We start from the raw sequence: 23,276 nt of genomic DNA on the forward strand, positions 1-23,276 counted from the left end.
AAAATTTACTGAAAACTTAAAGGATTTCCTTTTTTTACCCTGTCTTCTGTCTTGTTTTAAGAATAATTAATAATTGAGAACCCCTTTTAGTGTGAAGAAGAGAGAGGTATATATTAAATTTATATTTTTGTCACTCATTCCCTTCACCCACTACCCACAAACATGGAATCTGTTATGAGGACAGGTGATCATCCACATACCCACCTGCTTAATCTTTCTAAGCAAAGTATCTCTACCAGCTTCTGCAGCTGATAAAATTCTAGGAGTTATATGACTCTCATTATAAACTTATATTTCAGGTGCTTGACATGTGGTCTCATAGCTTATAAAAATTTCCAATGTTATGATTTCATATTTACAGCTGAATCTGTATGTATTTTGCAAAACAAAGTTGAGAAAGATTTTTTAAAAATAGCATCCAAGAGTTACTCTGTAATGGTATAAGTCCATTTTGCTAAAAAGAGAGTGGGTGAATTCATTATACTCGTGTGTGTGTGTGTGTGTGCGCGCGCACACGCATGGCACATACAACACTTACACACATGTTTGTCTAAGTATAGAAATAGCTATTCAAGGGTATATGCCATCAGAGAGGGTGAAATTCAGAGGAAAATGTATGGACTGTATTTATTGAATTATGTGTTACTTTTTAAAATTCAAATACTGAAATGAAAAATTTTCATCCAGTTCCTCTCATTTCATCAATAAGTGGCACATTCTAATTACTAATATGAAATAGTTTTCTTTAGTGGAAACAATGATACTTTTTCATTCTTTTAAATAATCATATGCTGATATAAAGTATTGCAGTCTTTATTGGAGTTACAGTAGACAGCATTTATGTTGAAGATGTTACTATTGTATTTTTTAAACAAAGTTAAACAACATTGGTCTTGTTGATCACATAAATGTTCTTAATGTTTATGCATTGTCTTGTTTTTCTTACATGTTTTCCAGTGTTGCTACTTCATTTGAATTTTTGAACTTTGGATTATACTGTAGTGGTTGGCAAACTTTTTCTATAAAAGTCCAAGTAGTACACATTTTAAACTTTGCAGGCTATGTGGTCTAAGCTGCAAATACTTAACAGCCATAGACACTATGTTCATGGGTAATCATGGCTGTGTCCCAGTAAAACTTAATTTACCCAAACAAGTGGCAGGCCAGATTTGGCCCACAGGTCCTATTTTGCCCAACTTTAATATGTAAAAATTGATCATTGCTAGTGAGAATTAATGGGAAGTTTGAACATAATGCCAGACATTTTCTCTTGAATAATGCTATGCTGAGCTCCCTACTTTTAGAAACCAGAGAAAACCTATTACTGCAAAGTTGATCTATGTAATCTTATGTATTAAAATGTGTTATATACATAGAACTAGATGTCTACATGCAATAAAGGCTTCACATTTATAGTTCGTATTTTGTTTTACCATTACCAAGTGATGGTCGTTGAAAATTACTTAACATAGAGTCAAAAATCATTTTGAAATATTTTTGTTTAACTTAATGATTTAAATGAAACTTTGATGGTCGTGTACTATAAATCCGACACTCATATTCGTAGGCTAAAAGACTGGAATTAGTTGACAAAAGATATAAAACTATGAAGAAAATGTTAAAATGCTTACACCAAAATTTTTAGAGTAGTAAAGTTTAAGACCTCTTAGAATAAGTTGTTTGTTCATGATTTTGTTGGACTTGAACACTAAAATTTTTTACGTAGAAAAAAAGGAAAACAGTGGTTTCTTTGCAATTATCATTTGCCTCTTTGTAGTTGAATTTAGAGAATACCCCATTTTTCCCCCTCCTTTATCTTCTGCCTTATCCAGTTCTGGAAGTTGCAGTGCTCAGTACAGAAGGACAGGTCCAAGACTTCAAATTTCCTCTGGGCATCAAAGGGGCAGGCAGCTCAATCCAACTCTCTGCGAATACCGTCAAACAGAACAGCAGGAATGGTAAGATGGAACAAAGTCTTTTAAAAATTGATAGGGTTTTTGTTCAGTTAAACCTATTAATTCTAAAATACTGAGTGTTTGACTCCTAATATAACAATTACAGCTTAGCATTTATAAGCAGATTTAAAGTAATGCCTTCTCTTTCCCAGTAAACTTAATCTGAATAAAGATTCCATAAGGATTTGTTTCATTTTATTCTTATTTTATTGTATCTCATCTTATTCAGAAGCATATTTTCTGTAAAGACATATGACTTTTTACCTTCCTAGGTCTTGCAAAGTTGGTGTTCATCATTTACCGGAGTCTGGGACAGTTCCTTAGTACAGAAAATGCAACCATAAAACTGGGTGCTGACTTTATTGGTCGAAATAGCACCATTGCAGTGAATTCCCATGTCATTTCAGTTTCAATCAATAAAGAATCCAGCCGAGTATACTTGACAGATCCTGTGCTTTTTACCCTACCACACATTGATGTAAGTTATGTATGCTAATGAAGTAGTGGAAAATTATAAAACCAGTGAGGAAGGAAAGCAAAACTAACATGCTAGAGATAGAGAGAGTGGGAATGGGGAAGTGGCAGAGAGGAAAGAAAAGGCCTTCCCATTTGAATTTCAAATGTTGGACTAGGTCAGAGACACAAGTTTATTTAAGTCTGTGAACATAAAATTAAATGAGCCTGGTTCAATGATTATTAGAATTTAAGTGTATTCTTAATGAAAGCTAATTCAGTAATCAACAGGAAAATGTAAATGACTATAATTTGTTTTAGAATGAAAATTAACTGTTACCCTAGCAGCACGATAGCTCTGCCTTTTTAGTATGACAGGTCTTTTTGGTTTGTTTGTTTGTTTACAGATCATATAAACACAATTGTTATCAAGCCCTGTGTTTTTAAAAATATAGAGTCGAAGAGATGCGATTCCTCTGCTGTGCCTTAGAATGCAAGTTGGTAGCTAAAAACACTGTGTTGGAAGATTGTCTGCAGAATTTGGCTGTTGTTATAGTAGAGAGAAAAAGTGCCCATAGATAGCCACGTGAATCTCCAGAATTCATTAGTGAACAATACATTTGTGTGGCTATTCTCTTCTTATATCTTCTGCAGTTGCTTCACTCTCTTAAGAGCTTGACATACTAACTACAGGATTCAAATTGTCCCTATTGGGTCATTTAGAGCAAAAATGGGCCCCAAACAAAATAGATTTTAAAACACTTGGTCCTTACAGAATTTTCTCAGAACAAATTCATGGCTTTAATTTTGTCAGAAAAGAAAAAAAAATGATTCTGATGGACCATCAGTATGTAAAATCATAAGATGGAAATTGTAATTGTGTAAAATGGGTCTTTGGTAATTTAGAGTACACTTTAGAGTGTTTTGGACTATAAAGCCCCTTTTAAGTTAGATATCTGCCTTGTATAACATAGTCTACAGTTCTGCTGATGAAAAACTTTGTAGTCCGAAACATGAAAAGTTTAATCTAAATTACCTTTTACACATATTAAACAATGGCTATTGCCATCTTAGAGTGTAAAATCCTAATTTTATCTTGTCATTTTATTTCCCAGCCTGACAATTATTTCAATGCAAACTGCTCCTTCTGGAACTACTCAGAGAGAACTATGATGGGATATTGGTCTACCCAGGGCTGCAAGCTGGTTGACACTAATAAAACTCGTACAACGTGTGCGTGCAGCCACCTAACCAATTTTGCAATTCTCATGGCCCACAGGAAAATTTCAGTAAGTATTTGCACTTCTAATTAGTAGCAGAGAAAAACCTCAGAGATTCAAAACAGCTTGTGTAGTAGTCCCTTCTTTGGGTGTTTATCGTAACTAAAAAGCAAACAAAGTAATGTGGATTTCTAATTGCTTTTACATTGTCCATATATTTTAGGAAGTCTTGGCACTATATTTATTGCTACATCTCAAAATCATGTGCTTTATAGACTCGTTCTAAGTTTTTCCCTTTGGGCAGGTGTCAGGCAGAGGCTGTCAGGGATTTAAAAAATGAACAGCAATAGGTTATGCGAAAGAGACAGAAGGCTCTAAAGTTTAACATGCCCTCACCATCTTGAATGTTTGAATCTCATTTCAAAACTTTTGTTTTAAATTTCCTAACGACTTTGCACACTGTGCCAGACTGCAGATTTTGAAAGATCAGAATGGCTTCCGGAATATTTCTTAGTATTCATTTCTTCTTGTGATTAAGAGAACATAAGCCAGGAGATAAAACTATTTAAGAACTATAACATGAAAGCTCTCAGATCTATTATGTGCTTAACTTTTAGTATATATATATATATATAATATAAAAACTCAAGGAGAAACTTAAAATTTGACTACTTGTTAGCCTGGCAAGTCATTAAAATGCCAATTATTTTGAAATAACTAAGTAGTCTTTAATCTGTTGTAAAATGTTTTCTGTATGTTTATGTAAGTAATTATTGTGGTCATAATTTTCTAGGTAAAATCTACTTTCATAGATCATTCTTTGAATATAAAAATCAATAAGATAATATTGAACTCTGTTATATGATCGTAATTTTTTTTTTTTTAGTATTGAGCCCTGTTTGAACACACATGAATATTCAGAGAGTTTAGTATTAAAAGTTGAGCTATCACATGTGAAACCTATCTTACCCTTAGTTAATGTAATGCAGGAATACTAAAGTTCCTCATTTTTTTAATTTTCAGTACAAAGATGGAGTTCACGAATTACTTCTTACAGTCATCACCTGGGTGGGAATTGTCATTTCCCTTGTTTGTCTGGCTATCTGCATCTTCACCTTCTGCTTTTTCCGTGGTCTACAGAGTGACCGTAATACAATTCACAAGAACCTTTGTATCAACCTTTTCATTGCTGAATTTATTTTCCTAATAGGCATTGATAAGACAAAATACATGGTAAGTACTCCTTCTGTTTGTTGACCTTGGATCTCTGAGAATTATTATTATAACAGGTGTATCCACATATGCTGCTGTTAATATTTGACCTTGTAACTTACAATAATTGACATGGCAATACTGAAGGATAATTTGTAATAAAACACAACCCAATCATTAAGTAATATTATTATGAGTTAATTCATTTCTTGTATTAAGGTACAGTTGCATTTTTCTGGGTTGTTATTAAAACACGTAATTTGAATAGAAGAATGCTGGGTATGCTAAAATGAAAAGATCCGATTTTTAAATTTTTCATTTTGTTTACATAGTCATTCTAACCAGTGATCATTTCCTCATATTCTGAGCAATTTATTCACCATCATGAGGTCTCAGTGTCACAAAGAGAACTTAATAATTAGTTAATGCTTTACTCTGTATTCATCTGCACTGGGATGAATTTGAGAATGTTCCATGTATAACAAGAAAATGATGTTAAGTAATTAGAGCTGGGATATTTATCATTAAAGCAAATTTTAAAAAATTCTGTAGTAGAAAAAAATAGAAATAATATATTTGGAAACAACTGTTCTAAAGATTTGTAAAGCAACTTATCTACAAGTAGAATATTCAGATATAAAAATGAATAGTTCTGGAAGAGAAATTAATATGTTTTCTTATTTGCACTTACTTTTGCTTTAAATAATAATGTCTTACAATGATGATATTTCTAGTACACCTAGCATTACACTCCATAAGCATTAAGCCAAATTTGGCAGTATTTTCATTTATGGAAAAAAAAATTTTTAAGAAGCAGTATTTTCTCTAAATACTGGTATATCTTAAAGACAGTAGTGAGTACTATTGGCGAATATTGTTTAGTTTTTAGAGTGGGCTGTTTATATTCCCGTATTCTCTTGTGTTTTTTGCTTCTTTCCTTTATAGATAGCATGCCCAATATTTGCAGGACTTCTACACTTTTTCTTTCTGGCTGCTTTTGCTTGGATGTGCCTAGAAGGTGTGCAGCTCTATCTGATGTTAGTTGAAGTTTTTGAAAGTGAATATTCAAGGAAGAAATATTACTATGTTGCCGGTTACTTGTTTCCTGCCACAGTGGTTGGTGTTTCAGCTGCTATTGACTATAAGAGCTATGGAACAGAAAAAGCGTAAGTAATTGCAAGTGACCTGAGTGTTTTTCAAGTGAATAACTTTTTAAAGCCTGTTAGCTGTCAGTGAGGGTCCCTGACAGACTAAAATAGCATCTGAAAGCCTTATTGGTAAGAAAATGGGCATGCCATGCACAAGTTACAATCAAATCTTTTGTAATTTTCTAGGTTGAGAGGATTTGTACTCTGGCAAGGCATATTCTAAATTATGGACTTCTTTTTAACACAAAAGATTGACCTCTAACAAATTGAAAAAGTAAATAACTTTTTGGCCTTAGAAAGATAGTAGTAAAAATTTTTCTGAACTTAAAGCATCTGACAGGTTTAACTATTCAGTTTTTAAGCTAATGTTTCATTAGCTCTCTTTGTGCAGCCGACCCTCTAGGTAACTCTCGTTCTGAGTTGTGACAGTACCACATTCCAGCCCATATGTTTTACTTTGATAATATTTTATCAGGCAGTTTGAAAGGATTAAAATAAGTCACTGTCATTCATTTATAAAAAAATATTTTTATGGAAAGTGACAGAAGGTAGACCATGTTTCTAAGGATTTTATTTGCTAGAGGCATGAATTTGCTTTCCAATTCTGTTTATTTTTTCCTTTGATAAAATTAGTTATATAAAGATTCTTTGGACTAAAGAAAGCTTTTTGACTACACAGATGATGAAAGACAAATAAAAGAAATTCATTGAGGATTTGATGTTATATGAAAAATGAACCACTAAGTATAATCTGTCTTAATAAGTTTATGCATCATTTACTCTAATACAGTATGAATTCTATGCTTTGATTTTTTTTTTTCTAGTATTCATCCATTCCCAGTTGAGGTGTTATATTTGTGCTATACTGTTTTGCAACAAACATTACATCTGACCACTTATTTTTTTAATCTCTTATGTTCCATAGGGTTAAACATTTTAGCTCAGATACAGATCTAAAGGCAAATTTTGAAGATAAGAACTTTTTAAAAATGAGACAATTTGGAATACCAAGTTTCGCGTATTTCTTAGTAAAGTCAGAGGTCTTACATCAGGATTGGGGTGGAGGGGAGTTATTGTTTTCCCCATATAAGCATAATTATGCATGTCTTTATCAAATTTAAAACCTAAAGTGAAGAACAGTAGAATTATTCAAATTGTTCTTGCCCATGATAAATTAATTTTTAAAGGTAAGTGTAAAGATACTTTTGCTTGTTAGATTTTTAAAATTTTGCTTTACTTGTGATATTGAGCATCCATTGAAGCTAATTAATATTCTTTTCTTTTCATAATAGTTGCTGGCTTCATGTTGATAACTATTTCATATGGAGTTTCATTGGACCTGTTACCTTCATTATTCTGGTAAGCAGACTCTATTTTTCCTTCATTTTTAGCTTGCTGCTTTATCAGTACAATTGAAACAGGGATAATTTGTTTTACTGTTAATTTATCTGTGCATTCAAAGATTTATAAGCATGTCTAGCTTACAGAATAAAATTATGTAGTATATTTTACATTCGATATCGTTATTGAGAGTTTATACACTTGCTAATTAGTACTATTTTTAAAAACACTCTTTCCTTTAAGAAATACTTTTCCCTCATTTGTAATTTAATTTGCAAAAATGTCAGGTCTTAATCTTTATGTTAAGATTGTATGATTTTAAAGTAGTTTGATAATTAGAAAGGAATAACTGATATGTATAGTATATTTTGGTTTTGAGTAGTGGAATTTTTTGTTAAGAGGTTTAGTTCACAAAGTTACATCTTTAAAATCTATAGTATTAGCTCTGCACCAAGCCTGTGTAGCATTTATGAATTGAATGTTTTATGGAAGTAAAAGAACATTAGCTTAATATTTATTATCTTCATTTCCACATAGTAATTTAGTACTTTTAAATAAATGTCCACACCCTAAATTCTTTTTAGGGCATAAAAAAGGTTTTCTTAAGCTTAGCGTAATAAATAAATATTAAATAAATTTTAAACTCATTAGAAATAAAATTACTTTCCTAAGACTTAAAATACCAAATAAAAATATTGGTTTCTAAGAAATTTTATTTTAAAATAAACCTGATACAACTTAAGTATAATGACATTAAGATATTTTTTAACTTAAATTATCAGTAGTCAAATATTTCAAATATAGTTGAAATTTTTTAAAAAAGCTAAAATATTTGGATTTAAAACTTCACTCGGTTTTAGCATCATGCTGTTACAAATAGGTGTTATTGACCATTAGAAGATTGAAAATGAAACAAGTTTATATATTGCCTATAACTGTTTATTCCTATTAAGGTTTTTTCTTTTAAAAAGGTGACACAAGTAAGCTTATTAAGATATTTCTACTGTTAATAGTATTACAATTATAGTTACTTGTACGTCAGTAAAATTAAGAAAAAAATTTAGTAGTTCAAGGAAACTTAAAACTACTTTTGTCACTAAAATGAATTCTTTTATACAATTACTTATGAAAGCAAAATGAAAATTTGAGATGAATGCCTGTATGAATCGAACCAGTAAAAAACACTCTCAAGTGTTCTTAGGAAAGCTGATTTCTCATCAGAATTATTCAATCCAGATGATTGTCCCAATTTTTTGTTCTTTGCTTACTTATGCTAACACAGCCTAAGCCTATCTTGAATTAAATGACAAACAGCTGATATGAAAGGGGTATGATCCTTAAAAACTCAAGCTTTTTTTTTCTCCCTGACCCCTTGGCCGAACATACTGATACTTTGAAAATTGTAAAAATCATTTTAGGGATATTTGATCTATACTTCTACTGTAGTTTTGTTTATTTTCTATCTCTGAAGATAAATACTGTCTTTAGAGTATTAAAAAACATTTCACTGAGCGAAAGGAGTTAATGTTCATATATACTCAGCTTCCAGTAAGAAAAGAGGTAAAGGACATTTTATTATATTGCCCTTTTATAGTGAGAGCCTACCATTATTTTTTAGTCTTGTCATTATTATCCTTTACCAAGCCATTTACGTTGAGATGTGAAGGGCTTTGGTGTTCCCAACTTAAAAACAAAACAAAACAAAACAGCAGGTAGCAATCACAGTACAGATCCTGGGAGTAATTCTTCTCCTGCAATTGCTTTGCCCTCTAATCGTCCCAACACAGAAAGACAGAGTGGTATTGAAGTGTAAAACATCATCTCAAATGTAACCTAAAGTGAGATATGTGATTGTACAGCACATGTTTGTTGAGTATTAATATATTTACCTGTATATATCCTTATGGTGATATAGGTCATTTAAAAGTCAGTTCAGACACAGTTTAAAAATTTATACAATATAAATTATATTGTATACTGTCCTTTTAAGGAATAACAAAAAGTACCTATTGATATTCCTAGAAAGCATAGTTTTGCATTTCCAGCTTTTCTGAATTGAAATCACATAACTTAGTAGTATTAAATAAGTGTACATTTTTAATAATTTTCAATGAAGGAAAAAAGCATGTTATAGAACATAAAACTTCCTACTTCTGTATTTCTATAGAATGTCTTGCCTACAGGCACTAGAGTTATTATATCTATGAGAAAAGTGCTTGTAAGTAATGAGCAGTGGGAAACCATTAGTATGCCTGAAATGGTTTAATGAAAGCTTGGATCATGACACGTCAGGAGCTGTTCTTATCATTTGGACAGCTCCATCTGCATCGTTAATAATTAATTCAGTTCAGTAAGAGTTCAGCTCACACACTCACTTAGAAGTCTTCCTCAGAGAACACCTCTCTGGCTGCTAGTCCCAGGGAGAAATAGGTTTCTGCTTGGCTAACAGCAAAGATCTGGAGATACAAGTGCAGTTTTAGAGTTGCATTTGCCAGGTAGCAAAAGCTCTAGGGAGGACAAAAAGGGTCAGAACATGTGCAGTTCAGTTAGGTTACTTCAGAGTGGTGTTTCTGTTCTTGTGTCTTATCATATCCATGTCAGGACGGCAAGCTTTGGAATGAATTTTAAGCTCCTAAGCTCAAATGGATATGATTCAATTGAGCAGGTCGATAACTATAAAACAAACTGTGCACTCCTATAATCTATGGTACTTTTTTCTTTCTTTAAACTCTTTGTATTTTCATGTTCATCAATATGGGTGAGGATTAGCTAAGCCGTATCATCAAGTAGTGATGAATTTTATCAGCAAATTACATGACAGATTATTTAAACAGTAATTTATGAAATTATTTTTGGGGATAGATAGAAGAGTATTATTTGTTATTGAAAGAGAAAGAATGCCCCATTTAGTGATTTAACTCTTTTTAGCTGAATAGGAGAATTCTTTTCTTTTTAATTTGGTCTCACTCTTTCACATAGAATTCTATTAAGAGGTACCCATCTACCTATTTACCTGTACACACACACACACACAGAGCAGAGTTAAAATCTGATTAATTCCTGGATGAGTTGCCTCATCTTCAAACTTAATCTTCAGTGTGGGCATTTAGACTGGTGAGTTGACATACAACATGTAACACAATCCTGTTAACTTGTACTTACTAGAGGCTTCTACACGAATGATTAATGACATGTATACCAGCTGTAGACAAGCTTTATGTACATAGCTGTAACTCCATCTTTTTCATTTCTCATTGATGCATAGCACCTTTCAACCTATCCCAAAATACTCTGTTTAACAGAAGTATATGGCTAGAAAGACCCATTTATGTCATAGGGAAAAGGTTAAGAAGAAAGAACTCAGTACGTCATTTGAAACTAAGGTTTTCAGTCTTCAAGTGACTATTTTGGACAATAGGTTTTATCAAAGATTTTTTCTGCCCCCTCTATTTCTTGTTCTGATTCCCATAGTTACATTTTAAGAGAACAAGAGTAGAAGAGAAAAGAAGAAAATCTATTGAAATGTTTTATTATACAAAATTATAACTCTTATTAGAGTATATTGCCTCCTGAAAAAGATCATAGGAACAGTATTTATCCATGAAACTAAAAATTAGCATTTACATTTTTAGACACTGGAGAAAATCAGAGAACTTTAAAACCACAGTTTAAAGAACTTGTTAACACTTCAGTAAGTGTTCTATTTAATTCCAGAAAATATTTCACTCACATATATTTTGCTGGCAATGTATTAAAATGTTCAGTACCTAAATAATAGACATTTTTTTGGTAAATAATTTGTATTAGTAAAATTTTTTAACGTGGAGTTGAGGAAAAGAAAAATATCTCACGCTTAGCAGTTTTTGCTCTTACGCTGTGATTCACAATAAGTCTTGCATACCTTTTTTCGTAATTACTTTGTCTGACAATGATGTTATTTTCTCCTATTAAAGATACCATTGCCTCAGTAATTATATATCGTCGTTGTATTTCAAAGACTAAGTTAGTGTTGGATTTAACTAAATTTCTTGGCAACTTAACCATTAGTGCGTTGGCTAAAATTTTATTTTCAGTTTCTGTAAATTGGAGAATTCACAGACACTTGTGAAACAGTCTGACTGCAAGAGTCCTTCTGTGGTTTTATGATTATTTTTCTAGGATTTTAAGTTGTTTTTAAAGAGACTCACTTTTAAAACATCTTCTTGAAACATTTGATTTTAAATATGCTAGAAACAATAGCTTTCTTTCCCCACTCGGGTTTTATGGGTTTATGTGATATTTAGCTGTGTATGAATATAACTAGCACGGACAGGATTAAGAAAACACAAATAACTGTTCAAAGTACAATTTGGCTAGTGGGAATAGAAGTGTGTGGACGTTTTAGCTATTTGCTGATTATGGGATGGTAGTGTTTCACAAAGGAAATGGAGAATTGGTTGTTATGGCAAGCCCATCAAGTGGAAATCATTTGAAGAGCACACCTTTGTATGTCATTTAGAATTTCTTTGATAGTGTGTTCTATGTATTAATTAATTTAATATTATATCTTCAACTCATTGGTCATCTCTGACTGAGTGGTAAATTAGATTACTCTTTATAGAAGTGGAACCTTTTTTAAAAAAATACAAAACTAGTATATCTTTTGTTTGTTAGAAGACTGCTAATTTTCTCAACCAGAATAAACTGGTTAATTTTGTTGACAAGACTGGGCCATGGAGCCAGAAGACAGTATATTGAATCTCAGCATTGACATTACAGTAGCTAAGTAGTCTTTGGCAAGATAATTAACATCATAGATTTGTAAAATGGTTATCCAAGTGCTACCTACTACCTCTGGAGATAGGATTATATGTTGTGGGTGGGGTATTTTTTTTTCCTGTAATTTTCTGAGCTTTATATCTTGTGACTGTATTATCTTTGTAGCTAGGAAGAAACACTGAACACATATATAACATTAAAAACTTCAGTAGGGTGAGGAGAGATGCATCTAACAGTCTGTTTTTTAAGGATTAAATGAAATATGTTTTCTGTGGCATTTTCAAGTTGGTTAGTTCTGTCTTAACAAGAAACAAATGTCTTTGTATCATATTTAAGCTTTAATTCTATTTTTACATAGGTACACTTCATTTTCATTTCAATTTTATTGGAAAATAAGCTAGTTCTTAAATAACTGATTTTTTTGTGTGGGGGCTGGTTTTTCTTCATTGAAAAATCTGTTTGGATGGATGTAACCCCCACAAGTTCACATTTTGTACTCATTTTCTTTTTATAGCATAATAATTGATACATCCACATTTTTTTCACATTCACATTCTTTATTTTCCTTGTGGTTTAGACATTGTGGTGGGTAATAACTTTTTTTCTTTTCTTGAATGTACTCCTACCACTACTATTATTTTATTCCTGAGGGGATAAGTAATATGCTTAGAAAATAATGAGCTCCAAATTGTGGCCCTTTTGTGCTTCAGAAAATTACTTAACAAAAGGTGTTGGGGTAGAGGGCAACCCTAGGTCTGGAAGTTTGTAATAAAATAAATAAACAGTTTTATCAGGATATTCAAAAAGAAGGGTTAGGAGGTTTAAAAGATTTTGATTCTGAATCTGTTAGGGCAGCCATTCTTACGTAAGTGTTGTAACTACTTTGTTTCCTTATATGGGTTTTGGTTGGTTGGTTTGTTTTTATGATTATTTGGAGTACTTGTTTTTAACCATTCTTAAATTGTCCTAGTTAAGGCTTACTGTTATAGAAAATAAAAAGTAAAAGCACTACTTTAAAAAAATTAGAGATAAACTGTACCATGCTTCTTTAAAATCAAATCAAGTATTCATTGTACTATCAGAAAGATCTCCCTAATTTCTCAAAGGCAAAAATTTGTGTCTTATCCCTATACAATAAGCACATTCTTGTGTGGAGCAGTAAGGTCAATAAATATTTGTTGAATGAAATGAATCATATTGTAATAATCCTGAAAATGTAAGCCTTTATTTATGTATGACCAACTGGACTTTATAATCTTCAGAATATAAAGCTAGACATTTTTTTTTACCAATTTATTTACTTTTTCTCTAGACAAGTATTTTAAGAAATTAATTTTTAAGTACTTTTTTAAGCAAAGAGCTTCTTTTGTCCTCAAGTAATTAATGGAATGCTGTCTGCCAGCACTTGCAAATTATGCCTATTTTAGTCCTTAAGAGGAAATTCTACATCTAAGAGAAATAACAAGGCACAGTAGACAAAATGACTGATACAGGGCTTAAAGCCTTTGCTCTGTTCCTTAAACTCGTTAGGAAGGACTTGGAAATTTTCTTTATTGCCTTACATCATTTTTCCTAATTATAAAATCAGAAGTGGTGATGAATGAGGAAAATAATGTTATCATTTTATCAGATGGTATTGTGACTCAGTAAAAATAATCGCGTTACTGTAACAAAGTTATGTGGGTTATTTACTACCAAGGAATTGCTTTCGTCTCTACATATAAACAGGTCCTTTTCTGAGTATACCCTTTGTGCCTTCACTAAATCACTTAATCCTCACAAAATAACTTCATTTTGTCTTTTTTAAAGTAATAATCTGAAGTAAATAAAATGTCAAAAAGAATCCAGGAGCGATTTAGCACAGTTTTATTTTTAGAGCATAAAAATGGAAGCTGCCTTCACTCCATCCAGCATTCTGCCAGGCTTCCGTAGAAGCAAATGCAAATTACAAACCTTTAACTTTCCTCAGTCAAAACACAACTCTTATCTTCTGAGTTCTCTCAAGTTGACCTGCCAGACTGTGCTTCCATGTCAGGTTCTATCTTCCCCAGTTGGCATTTGTTGCATCTACATTCTTTGTACAACTGAGTGTTTAGAGGGACTCAAAACAGCCTTTGGAATTTACCTACTTCCATACAGTATAGAGACATCAGGAAGAAAGAAATGGTGGTCTTTAACACTTAAATAGCAAATACATTTATATATTTTAAAGTTTATCTTACTTTATATAACCAGCTAACATTTTTCATATATTTTATCTCATTTGATCTTCACCATTACCTTATAAAAAGAGTATGCAAATGCAAATGTTAATTTTCCTCATTTAATCAGTCAAAATCAAGAACTAGACTCTCAACTAATTCTTAGGGTCCCAAATTCAGGGATCTTTCCATTATAAGCTACATGATGTAAATGCCCCTTCGAAGGAATTCACTTCTGTGTTTTCATTAGATGGTTTTTAGGCCCTGGAGTACGTCTAGCTAAAGAAACTAATTTAGGCTGTCTAATTTATTTAATCATCACCACATGATACTGATTTAATGAGGTTTCAGTTTCATGTCAAATGATCTATTAAAAAATCGATCATATGTAGCCAGAGTATTTTTTTATTTAGACTCAACTTGATCATTGCATAAGTAAACTAGAATTGAATCAGTGTCTACCATATACTCGTGTTATTCATATTTAACTGCATTAATCCATTAAATATATTTGCAAAAATGTATAATTTTTACTTTTTGTCATAGTGATCTAATTCTTTATTTGTTGTAACAGCTAAATATTATCTTCCTGGTGATCACATTGTGCAAAATGGTGAAGCACTCAAACACATTGAAACCAGATTCTAGCAGGTTGGAAAACATTAAGTAAGTATTTCGTATTTTAATTTTACTACTTGACAAAGTGAAAGGTATTCTCCACAGGGAATACATGAATACCATCTTTCACCTGTAGAAATTATTCAGAATGAAGTTTTACTGATCAAGGTTGAGTCTCACTGTTACCATGTCACAGACATTGGTCAAAAATTAGGTAATAATTTCTGTCTTGATCTAAAGCCAAGAAATTGTTTCAGTGGCTTTGTGGAAATTCCATATCACTGTAGCAATTTCATTTGAATTTAAAATGCAATTCAAAATGATGTTCCTGTTTGCATGACTGATATGATTATATTGTTTGTTTTGTTAAATGACTTTTTGATTTATTAAGGATTCTGAGCAGTTTCTACTTCTAATCCTGTTTTCCTAAGAGAATTTACTCCATTACTATTGTTAACTTGGAGATTGTCTATTGTTTTCATGATAATTAAAGAAATGTTTACTTTATTTCAATGTTGAAAAAAACTGCAATATCCTATCAATGGAAAAATGTTATCTAATTAACAAAAAATTGATAGCTGTTGATTCATTAAGTCATCTTATAAAAGCATTTTCAGAGTAATTTTTTAAAATATGAGTTAATTTAAAATTTGAGGAGGTATTGTTCAAGTTGGTTATAATGGGATGTGGAAAATATTTTTAATGTTAAAAATGGCAGATCTATAGTAAGGGTAATTTTTTTTAATTAGATAAAGTTTTAGATAGGTTAGTGCCAGCTTCATTGCATGTTGCATGGTAAGAGAGAGAGCTAATCTTTAGCATCTCTCTCTTTTCTTCCTTTTCCTCTTTCTGTCTTCTCATCTACACCAGTAATTACCGTGTTTGTGATGGCTACTATAATACGGACTTACCTGGGTAAGGTAGAACCCTACATTAACAAATTTATGGCATGATTTATATTTTTTACAAATCCGTCAATATCATGAATTGCCCTTAATTTTTATAATTATTTTGGAATATCTTATTTGCTAGAATATTTTAAACTATAATATGCCTTTATTTTTTAATTGTTTGCCTCTGCATTTTGACTTTCTTAATTTTGACTAATTTTATAAAATATATAAATGCTTTCTTATTACTTTCTATTTTAATTCTGTCTAATAATTTTGTTTCTCTTTTCTGCTTATAATGCTTTCTAGCTATGAAGATAATAAGCCATTTATCAAGTAAGATCATTAGTTAGACATGGAATGCACTGACTTTAAATCCTCTCATTCCGTCCTATTTTCTACAGTTCCTTTCTCCTTAAGCTATTCATGATGAAATCTCTCCCAAATTATTTTATTTTGAAGTTGTTCTCATGTTTTTGTCTCATTTCAGCTAGGCTTCTTCATGCTTCAGTTATAAAACCTTAGGTTCACCTAAGATTAGTTTCTTAGAATCTGAGGTTTAGGTGTTAAGTGATTATCTGCCATTTAACCTTTCTGTATGTGTCACATTATTCAGTGTCTTGAGTGCACCACAGGAATAAAAGTATAGGAGTAAACTAATTAAGGACTCCTTAATTTCTTTTACCAAAATGCACATAAAAGACAATAAAGTCACGGGGGATGTTTTACACCTTGTATTTTAATATAGTTTTCATACCTTGTTTATTCTGAGTAAGAAAAGGTCATACCTGCTGTTGCTGTTTTCACTGGAGACTGCAGTACTAAATGCTATTGTTCTTTCTTTAATCAATGAAAGGTTAAAGCCAAAATGCTGTTGAATTTGAATGTGAACATAAAGTCAACTGCTACTACTGATATGTTAATAGTTAAGTGTGATGTGTGTTGTTCTCTCATTGAACCTGTTGATGAAATTCACTTTATTTTTTCAGGTCTTGGGTGCTTGGCGCTTTTGCTCTTCTGTGTCTTCTTGGCCTAACCTGGTCATTTGGGTTGCTTTTTATTAATGAGGAGACTATTGTGATGGCTTATCTCTTCACCATCTTTAATGCTTTCCAGGGAGTGTTCATTTTCATCTTTCACTGTGCTCTCCAAAAGAAAGTAAGTGAAAACACTTAGAGGCTCTGCTTAACTTGTTCTTTGATTTGAAAATAATATATATAATAGGGAAGATTTTAAGTTACAACTGGAATATTATTAATAATATTATATTTTAATCATAAATTAATTGTAATGAAAGTCAGGAAGCTCAGGCTTCACATGTAAAATGTGTCAATACCAGTCATCTCTTGAATGTCAGTTTGGGAATATTATAAACTAGATACTTATGTTAAGATTTCTTCTTTGGAGTCTACAAAAATGCTTTGTGCAAAGGGTATACAAGAAAAATAAAAAGTTAAATAATCTTGTTCTTTGCTCAATAAAAGGAATGCAGTGGTTCAAAACAAAATTGAGTATAAGGATAAATGGTCTAAATTTTAAAAGCACAAGCTATACAGAAAAATGAATATCAGTGTTGTCTTCTGAGTAATTTTGAAAGATCTTAAAACCCAGCAATTTCATATCTCACATCTTGTTATTTTGTCCTGATTTAATGTTAAGTGGAGTCAGCAAAATTGACTCAAAACTTAAAGTTGAAGGTGAAAAAGTTTAATCTATTACAAGAAGATGTTAAACCTAAGAGAATAGCTTAGCTACCATTTAAGTTTAAAATGTCTATGCCTATCACCAGGTATCATCCTTTCCCTGTCTGCATATCTAACGTAGTCTTTTTATTCTGTTATTACTAGTTGGTCACTAAACTGAACAGAGAAATAGAGTTGTGAAAGTGAAAACTATTATGTTTTCAGTCCTGACAAGATGATAGTGTTGTTACTTCCATCAGTTCTGATAAGCTATAATTGTGAGATAATGACAGTGGAATGTGCAATGCTGACAGATAATAATGTACATTCACAGCAATATAGGCATTAGGCAAAACCAACACCGGAGGGTATTATTTGGATAAAATACCATTTTGATTGCCATTGTCTTGGTTATATAGGATTTCAGAGCAGTTAATAGACATTAAGTGTACAGAAATTTTTTGTGAGGTATCATGTATTATTTAATATGAACCTTAACTTTCTAAACATTATACAGGTATAACCTTGTAATTACTTTGGTTTTTATATATTTTCTGCATAGATGAGCATTTTATATACATGCACATAATCACATATTCATACCTTCTGTCAAATGTTTTTGACAAAGCATAAACTTAGCAGAAAAAGGATGAGGTCATCATTATTTCCTCATAGAGTTTGTATATTAATTTTACAGAGATTTTGCTATGCTTTTTAATTAGCAATTACATTTTAAAGTCATTGTGTTACATTTCTTTTGAACAAGTTCTACTTAGTCTTGGATATGTCCTATTGGATGCTGCCAGGATGAATTGTTAAGAATATAAGATGATTTAGTTAAAATCATGGTTCTAACTGCTTGAGTGAGCATATTTAGGCAGAGAAAATGCTTTGAAAATTCACCCCCATTGTTATTTGTTCTAATAGATATAATTAAATAAAGCTAAGAGGATGAAAATTCAAGTGCACTTAGATTTAAAAGGTCATTAGTGACTTTAATTCTCTAATTTCCCAAGGAATAAGTGTCAGAGTTTTGGCCTTTGCAGGCAGATACTGAGCATAGAAATGGTGTTGGGCGGGGGAGCGGGGAGGGGGAAGCCTTTGAGTGTTTTTTGTAACCTACTAGAAAAAATAATTTCTTATGCAGCCTCTCCTTCTTCTGTCTTGAAATTTCAAAGTCTGGCTCTTAGCCTCAATGAAACCTGTTTATATGCCAGCAAAGCTGCACAGAATCCAGAACTCTCCCCCCTCCTCCCAATTCTTGACCACCTAAGTAGGGCACTATTATTTAGCAGTTGTTTGGACCTCACTTTTTAACGTTTCAACTTTCTTTTAGGCCTGACAACTTTTCTATCTATTCATATGTCCAAACTTCAGGGGAAAAGGGAAATTACCTGGGTAACTCGTTAATGTGAATGGAAATTGCTTAAATAGTTCCCTGTGTGCTAATGAAGTGAATAGGCATCTTAGACTCTCTACACTAAATGTTAGAGCTAGGCACATCAGAAAATGAAGAAAACATTCCATCCTAATTAATGACATATGTATCAAAGGACTTTTTTTCCTTTATTCTTGTGCCAAAGTAGTCTTTCATTATAAAGAGGTCACCTGCAACACCATGCAATCTAGTAAAAGACGTTTATGTACTGACCTACCTAAGAGGACACGAAGCATATAAACCTTAAATGACTGAATTACAGGTGGTTAAATGTAATTAAGCAGGGAAAATACTAAATTTTTTATCTTACTTTCTTAGCATGAAATAGAAAATTGGGTTTACTAAGGCTATAGCTAGAATAAGGCTTTTAAGATATTACCATTGTATTAATAAATAACATTTGCATAATGAAAACAGGGTATATAAAACATTTCTACATGTGATATCACCCTTTAAAGATCCTACTAGCCAGTCTAGTGGACAGAGGTGTTTTTCGGATTACCATTTCACCAGTTTCAATTGAACTTGACTTTGTAATCTCCACGGAAAAGTGTTAGTGGGACTTCTTGTCTCGTCTGCTCATTTAATTAGAGAGAGAGGAGCAAGTATGTTTATATTAATCCCTTGGTCTTGTGGTTATTCAATGCAGGTACGAAAAGAATATGGCAAGTGCTTCAGACACTCGTATTGCTGCGGCAGCCTCCCAACTGAGAGCCCTCACAGCTCAGTGAAGGCGTCCACCACCAGAACCAGTGCTCGGTATTCCTCTGGCACACAGGTAACAAAGAGTTTGACAGCATCTTTAATTAATCTTCTTTATGGAAAGCCTTCTGAGACATGTTCTGTTCAGATGTACTAATTGTCTCCTCATTATAATGATCTAGGTAGCAAATACTTGCCTTCTTAGTATTTTGGTTTTAATTTCTTCCTAAGTATTTCTTCAAGGTGTTTCTTTAGGTGTAAACATCCTTTTTTGAGAGGTATACTTTTTTAAGAAGTATGTCATAATCATTAGATATCCTAAGCTCACATAGCACAGGACTCAGTAGGCATTCAGTAAACATTTGTTGACTAACTAGCCATCTCCACTTTAAAAAAAGACAATAAGTGAACACTCTTTTTAAGATTGGAAAATTAAATACTCCTTAGTAGAGAAACAACAGAGGAGTATAGACTTCCTTCATTCTAGAACAGAATCAGTGCACATTTTTTTTAAAAAAGGTCAAAAGATAATTCTGCACAGATTGTTCAGGGTACATCTTTGTGTGTCTAATGTAAGGTAAGCTTGGGAAAACTAACATAACATATGTCTTGCTATTTTATGTTAATAGAGTCGTATAAGAAGGATGTGGAATGACACTGTGAGAAAACAATCTGAATCGTCTTTTATCTCAGGTGACATCAATAGCACTTCAACACTTAATCAAGGTCAGTTACTAGGAAAATTTGAGTTTACAATTTAAATTTTGTGCCTTTTGCCAATTTGCAATAATTCTAGAGAAAATGCTGAATTTTCCTCTCAAATGGGTTTATATCACAAGCTCTTAAACCTGTTGAGTCATCTTTTATTAAAGTACATATAAATTCTTTTTATTCAATAATGTAATGCAAAAAGTATGATTTCAAATACCACGTTAACAGAGTGAGGCTGGAAAAAGTAATTTCTGAGAACGTGCTTTGCCACAGATTAAAATGGTTTCCTAGTGAATACAGATTTATTCTTTCTAAACGTACATTTATGAAAGTTTTTTTCTTAAAACATTAATATAATTAATGTTTTAACTACTCTTCACATTAAACAGTACCAGTTTTGCAGTGAAAATTCTTACTTGTAAAATTCTTCTGTTTTTACGTTTCTTTCAAAAAGTAAAAAGTAAATGTCAAAACATTTATACTAACTCTTCATAAACACATAATTAAACTACATGATAATTTACAAAGTAATTTTTATATTTGAATTGTTATTATTTAATGTGTCTACAATTATAGCCTTAAACTTATCACATAATCAATATAATTCCAACTTAAAACAATATGGCAAATAAAATAATGTAGCCAGATAAGGGCACAAGTACATGTACAGACACATATTCCCGAGTACAAGTTTAGTAAATTTCAATTTATTTTGAAAAAAATCATATATTATTGTATATATTCTTGGAAAGGTAATTTATCCAGGTAATTTCAGTTTTGATGTACTGATTTGTAATATAATATGTTATATTTTATCACAATGTAGTATGAAAGACATTTTTCATTGTTGACATTGTTCGGATGAGATTCTGGTTTAAAATGAAAAAAAGCACATGTATGGCATCAAAACCAACTTGAATTTTAAAATATTTTTAGCCAAATTACATTAGTTATGCAAAACGCATGTTTGATAAGTATTGAAAGGTTTGTAATTTGTCAGTTAGAATGAGTGAAATGTGTGTTTATTCCATTGCTCTGATGTTTTACCTAATTCTGTTAAGATGACTATCAAAAAGGAAATGAATTATTCAATGATTCATTTTTGAAACCTGGCAAATAAGATTACAGAGGAGAATTCTTGTTGGATAGAATTTGTGAATGGTCTAATAATTCATTATACACAGTCTCTTTTTCCCCTCAGCATGTGTGCTCTTGCATTTACTAAGAGAAGCTTGGTGCAGTGTGTCATACTTTTTACCTGTTTGTGAAAGTTGTTTTTCCTCCTGCTTGTATCAGAGTTGGTATTAACACCGATGTTTTCATGAGGGATAATCCCACACCTGTAAATTCTGAAAGTTTGAGATTCCCTCTTCTGGGCCTCAGTGGTTAGGTTTTTAATATTAAGCAGTAACATCTTGAAACATAATGTTGATCTCTGTGCATTTAATTGCCATTTTTGTTTAACAGTGATTTTGTATAAATTAGTAAATGTCATCCTCAGCAGGTGTTTACTTGGGGGACTTAGAAAGCACCTGTGAATTGCTGAAATTTAACTTCCCTCTTCCCTTTCTCCTTCAAATTAGTAGTTCAAATACAGTCAGATAATTTCAGCAGATTTTCCATTGCCAACTTATCCACTACCCTTGATGAATACGAAAAGTACTTTACTGCAACTGCAACACTAAAATAAGAGAACTGATGTATTTTTTTCTGTTTCTTTGCTTTAGGAATGACTGGCAATTACCTACTAACAAACCCTCTTCTTCGACCCCACGGCACTAACAACCCTTATAACACATTGCTCGCTGAAACAGTTGTATGTAATGCCCCTTCAGCTCCTGTGTTTAACTCACCAGGTGTGCTTATACTTACGAATACAACTACCTTTCTTTGCTGCTAAACAGAACTGTGATCTTTGCCCTCTTTCTAGAACACTCAAGTTGCCATATACTTACTATTACATCCTTAATTTCTCAGTTAAAAAGCATTATGGTATTGCCCATGCCAGGCTTCTAAAACTGCACTATATTATAGTAAAAATTCAGTCATGATAGTATTTACCAATAATTATCCATGTTTTTGACACAGGTGGCATAAATCTTAATATATTATTACAGGACTGACATCACATGGTCTGAGAGCCCATCTTCAAGATTTATATCATTTAGAGGTATCCTATCTATGTAATATACTATTCAGTTGACTCTAAAGCTTGCTGACGGAGTTTGCTTCTGGCATGACTTAGCTAATAATTTGGATGCCTAGGTATAGAAAACTACATCCAGCATTATCAATGTAACCAAACTATAGTATAGTGCAGCTTTATGGTAGTTTTTCTTTCTTCTTAAAAAACTAAGAATAAAGTTAATATTAGTCAGTTTATACCTATAGTTTTTTATTGGGGGAGGGGGAGAGATTGTCACTAACCCATCCTGTATTTTACTGTATTTTCTAATAGCTTATTTATTTAAAAAATATATATATATATTTAATATTAACAGAATTTTCAAGAGTTTGGTGAAAGTTTTATTGCATAATTACAGTTAGCATATAATCTTTATTTGTGATTGATATTTGCCACTAAATTAAACACAGAACTTCGTTTCCGTTTTTTTTTTTCTTGACATTCTTTTTTAACGTAACTGCAGCTTCTCTTTTCATTCTCTTGTTTTTCTTACTTTCCTTATGCTTTCCTCTAGCAACCTACAGAGAGACAAGTATGGGAGTAAAACTTAACTTTGCCTATCAAATGTAAATTTTTTCAGCATGATTTTTAACCGGCACAATTAAAACATAACTAGCAGTCATGAAGTAGACTCAGCGGGCAAGTGGTTCACAATTTGCAACTCAAATGTTTCCAAATTCAAACAGTACATCTATATGTACTGCCTTTTGTCAGTAATAGAGGTCTGTAGCAAATGCTGTCCATACTTAAGTACATGCAATG

General features: G+C 32.0%; 1 protein-coding gene across 13 annotated transcripts in view; it reads left to right on the top strand.

The window, feature by feature from the left end:
• The window catches only part of ADGRL2 (adhesion G protein-coupled receptor L2), a 273,598-nt gene that overhangs the window by 246,048 nt on the left and 4,274 nt on the right, over positions 1–23,276 (top strand). For 8 of the 13 annotated variants that reach the window (XM_027114158.1, XM_027114157.1, XM_027114164.1 and 5 more), the window contains 10 exons: positions 1,833–1,958; positions 2,228–2,433; positions 3,524–3,697; positions 4,652–4,861; positions 5,786–6,006; positions 7,281–7,347; positions 14,863–14,954; positions 16,786–16,954; positions 19,566–19,694; positions 20,248–20,344. In XM_027114158.1, the coding sequence (XP_026969959.1) occupies positions 1,833–1,958; positions 2,228–2,433; positions 3,524–3,697; positions 4,652–4,861; positions 5,786–6,006; positions 7,281–7,347; positions 14,863–14,954; positions 16,786–16,954; positions 19,566–19,694; positions 20,248–20,344 (1,491 nt within the window). Of the gene's footprint in view, positions 1–1,832; positions 1,959–2,227; positions 2,434–3,523; positions 3,698–4,651; positions 4,862–5,785; positions 6,007–7,280; positions 7,348–14,862; positions 14,955–15,776; positions 15,822–16,785; positions 16,955–19,565; positions 19,695–20,247; positions 20,345–22,056; positions 22,186–22,417; positions 22,500–23,276 lie in introns of all 13 variants that reach the window. The other 5 variants (XM_027114165.1, XM_027114167.1, XM_027114166.1 and 2 more) reach the window with 3 other exon arrangements.

The sequence above is a fragment of the Aethalodelphis obliquidens genome, unplaced genomic scaffold, assembly GCF_003676395.1.
Source record: "Aethalodelphis obliquidens isolate GAN/ISIS:26980383/991018 unplaced genomic scaffold, ASM367639v1 scaffold13, whole genome shotgun sequence".
Taxonomy (NCBI): domain Eukaryota; kingdom Metazoa; phylum Chordata; class Mammalia; order Artiodactyla; family Delphinidae; genus Aethalodelphis; species Aethalodelphis obliquidens.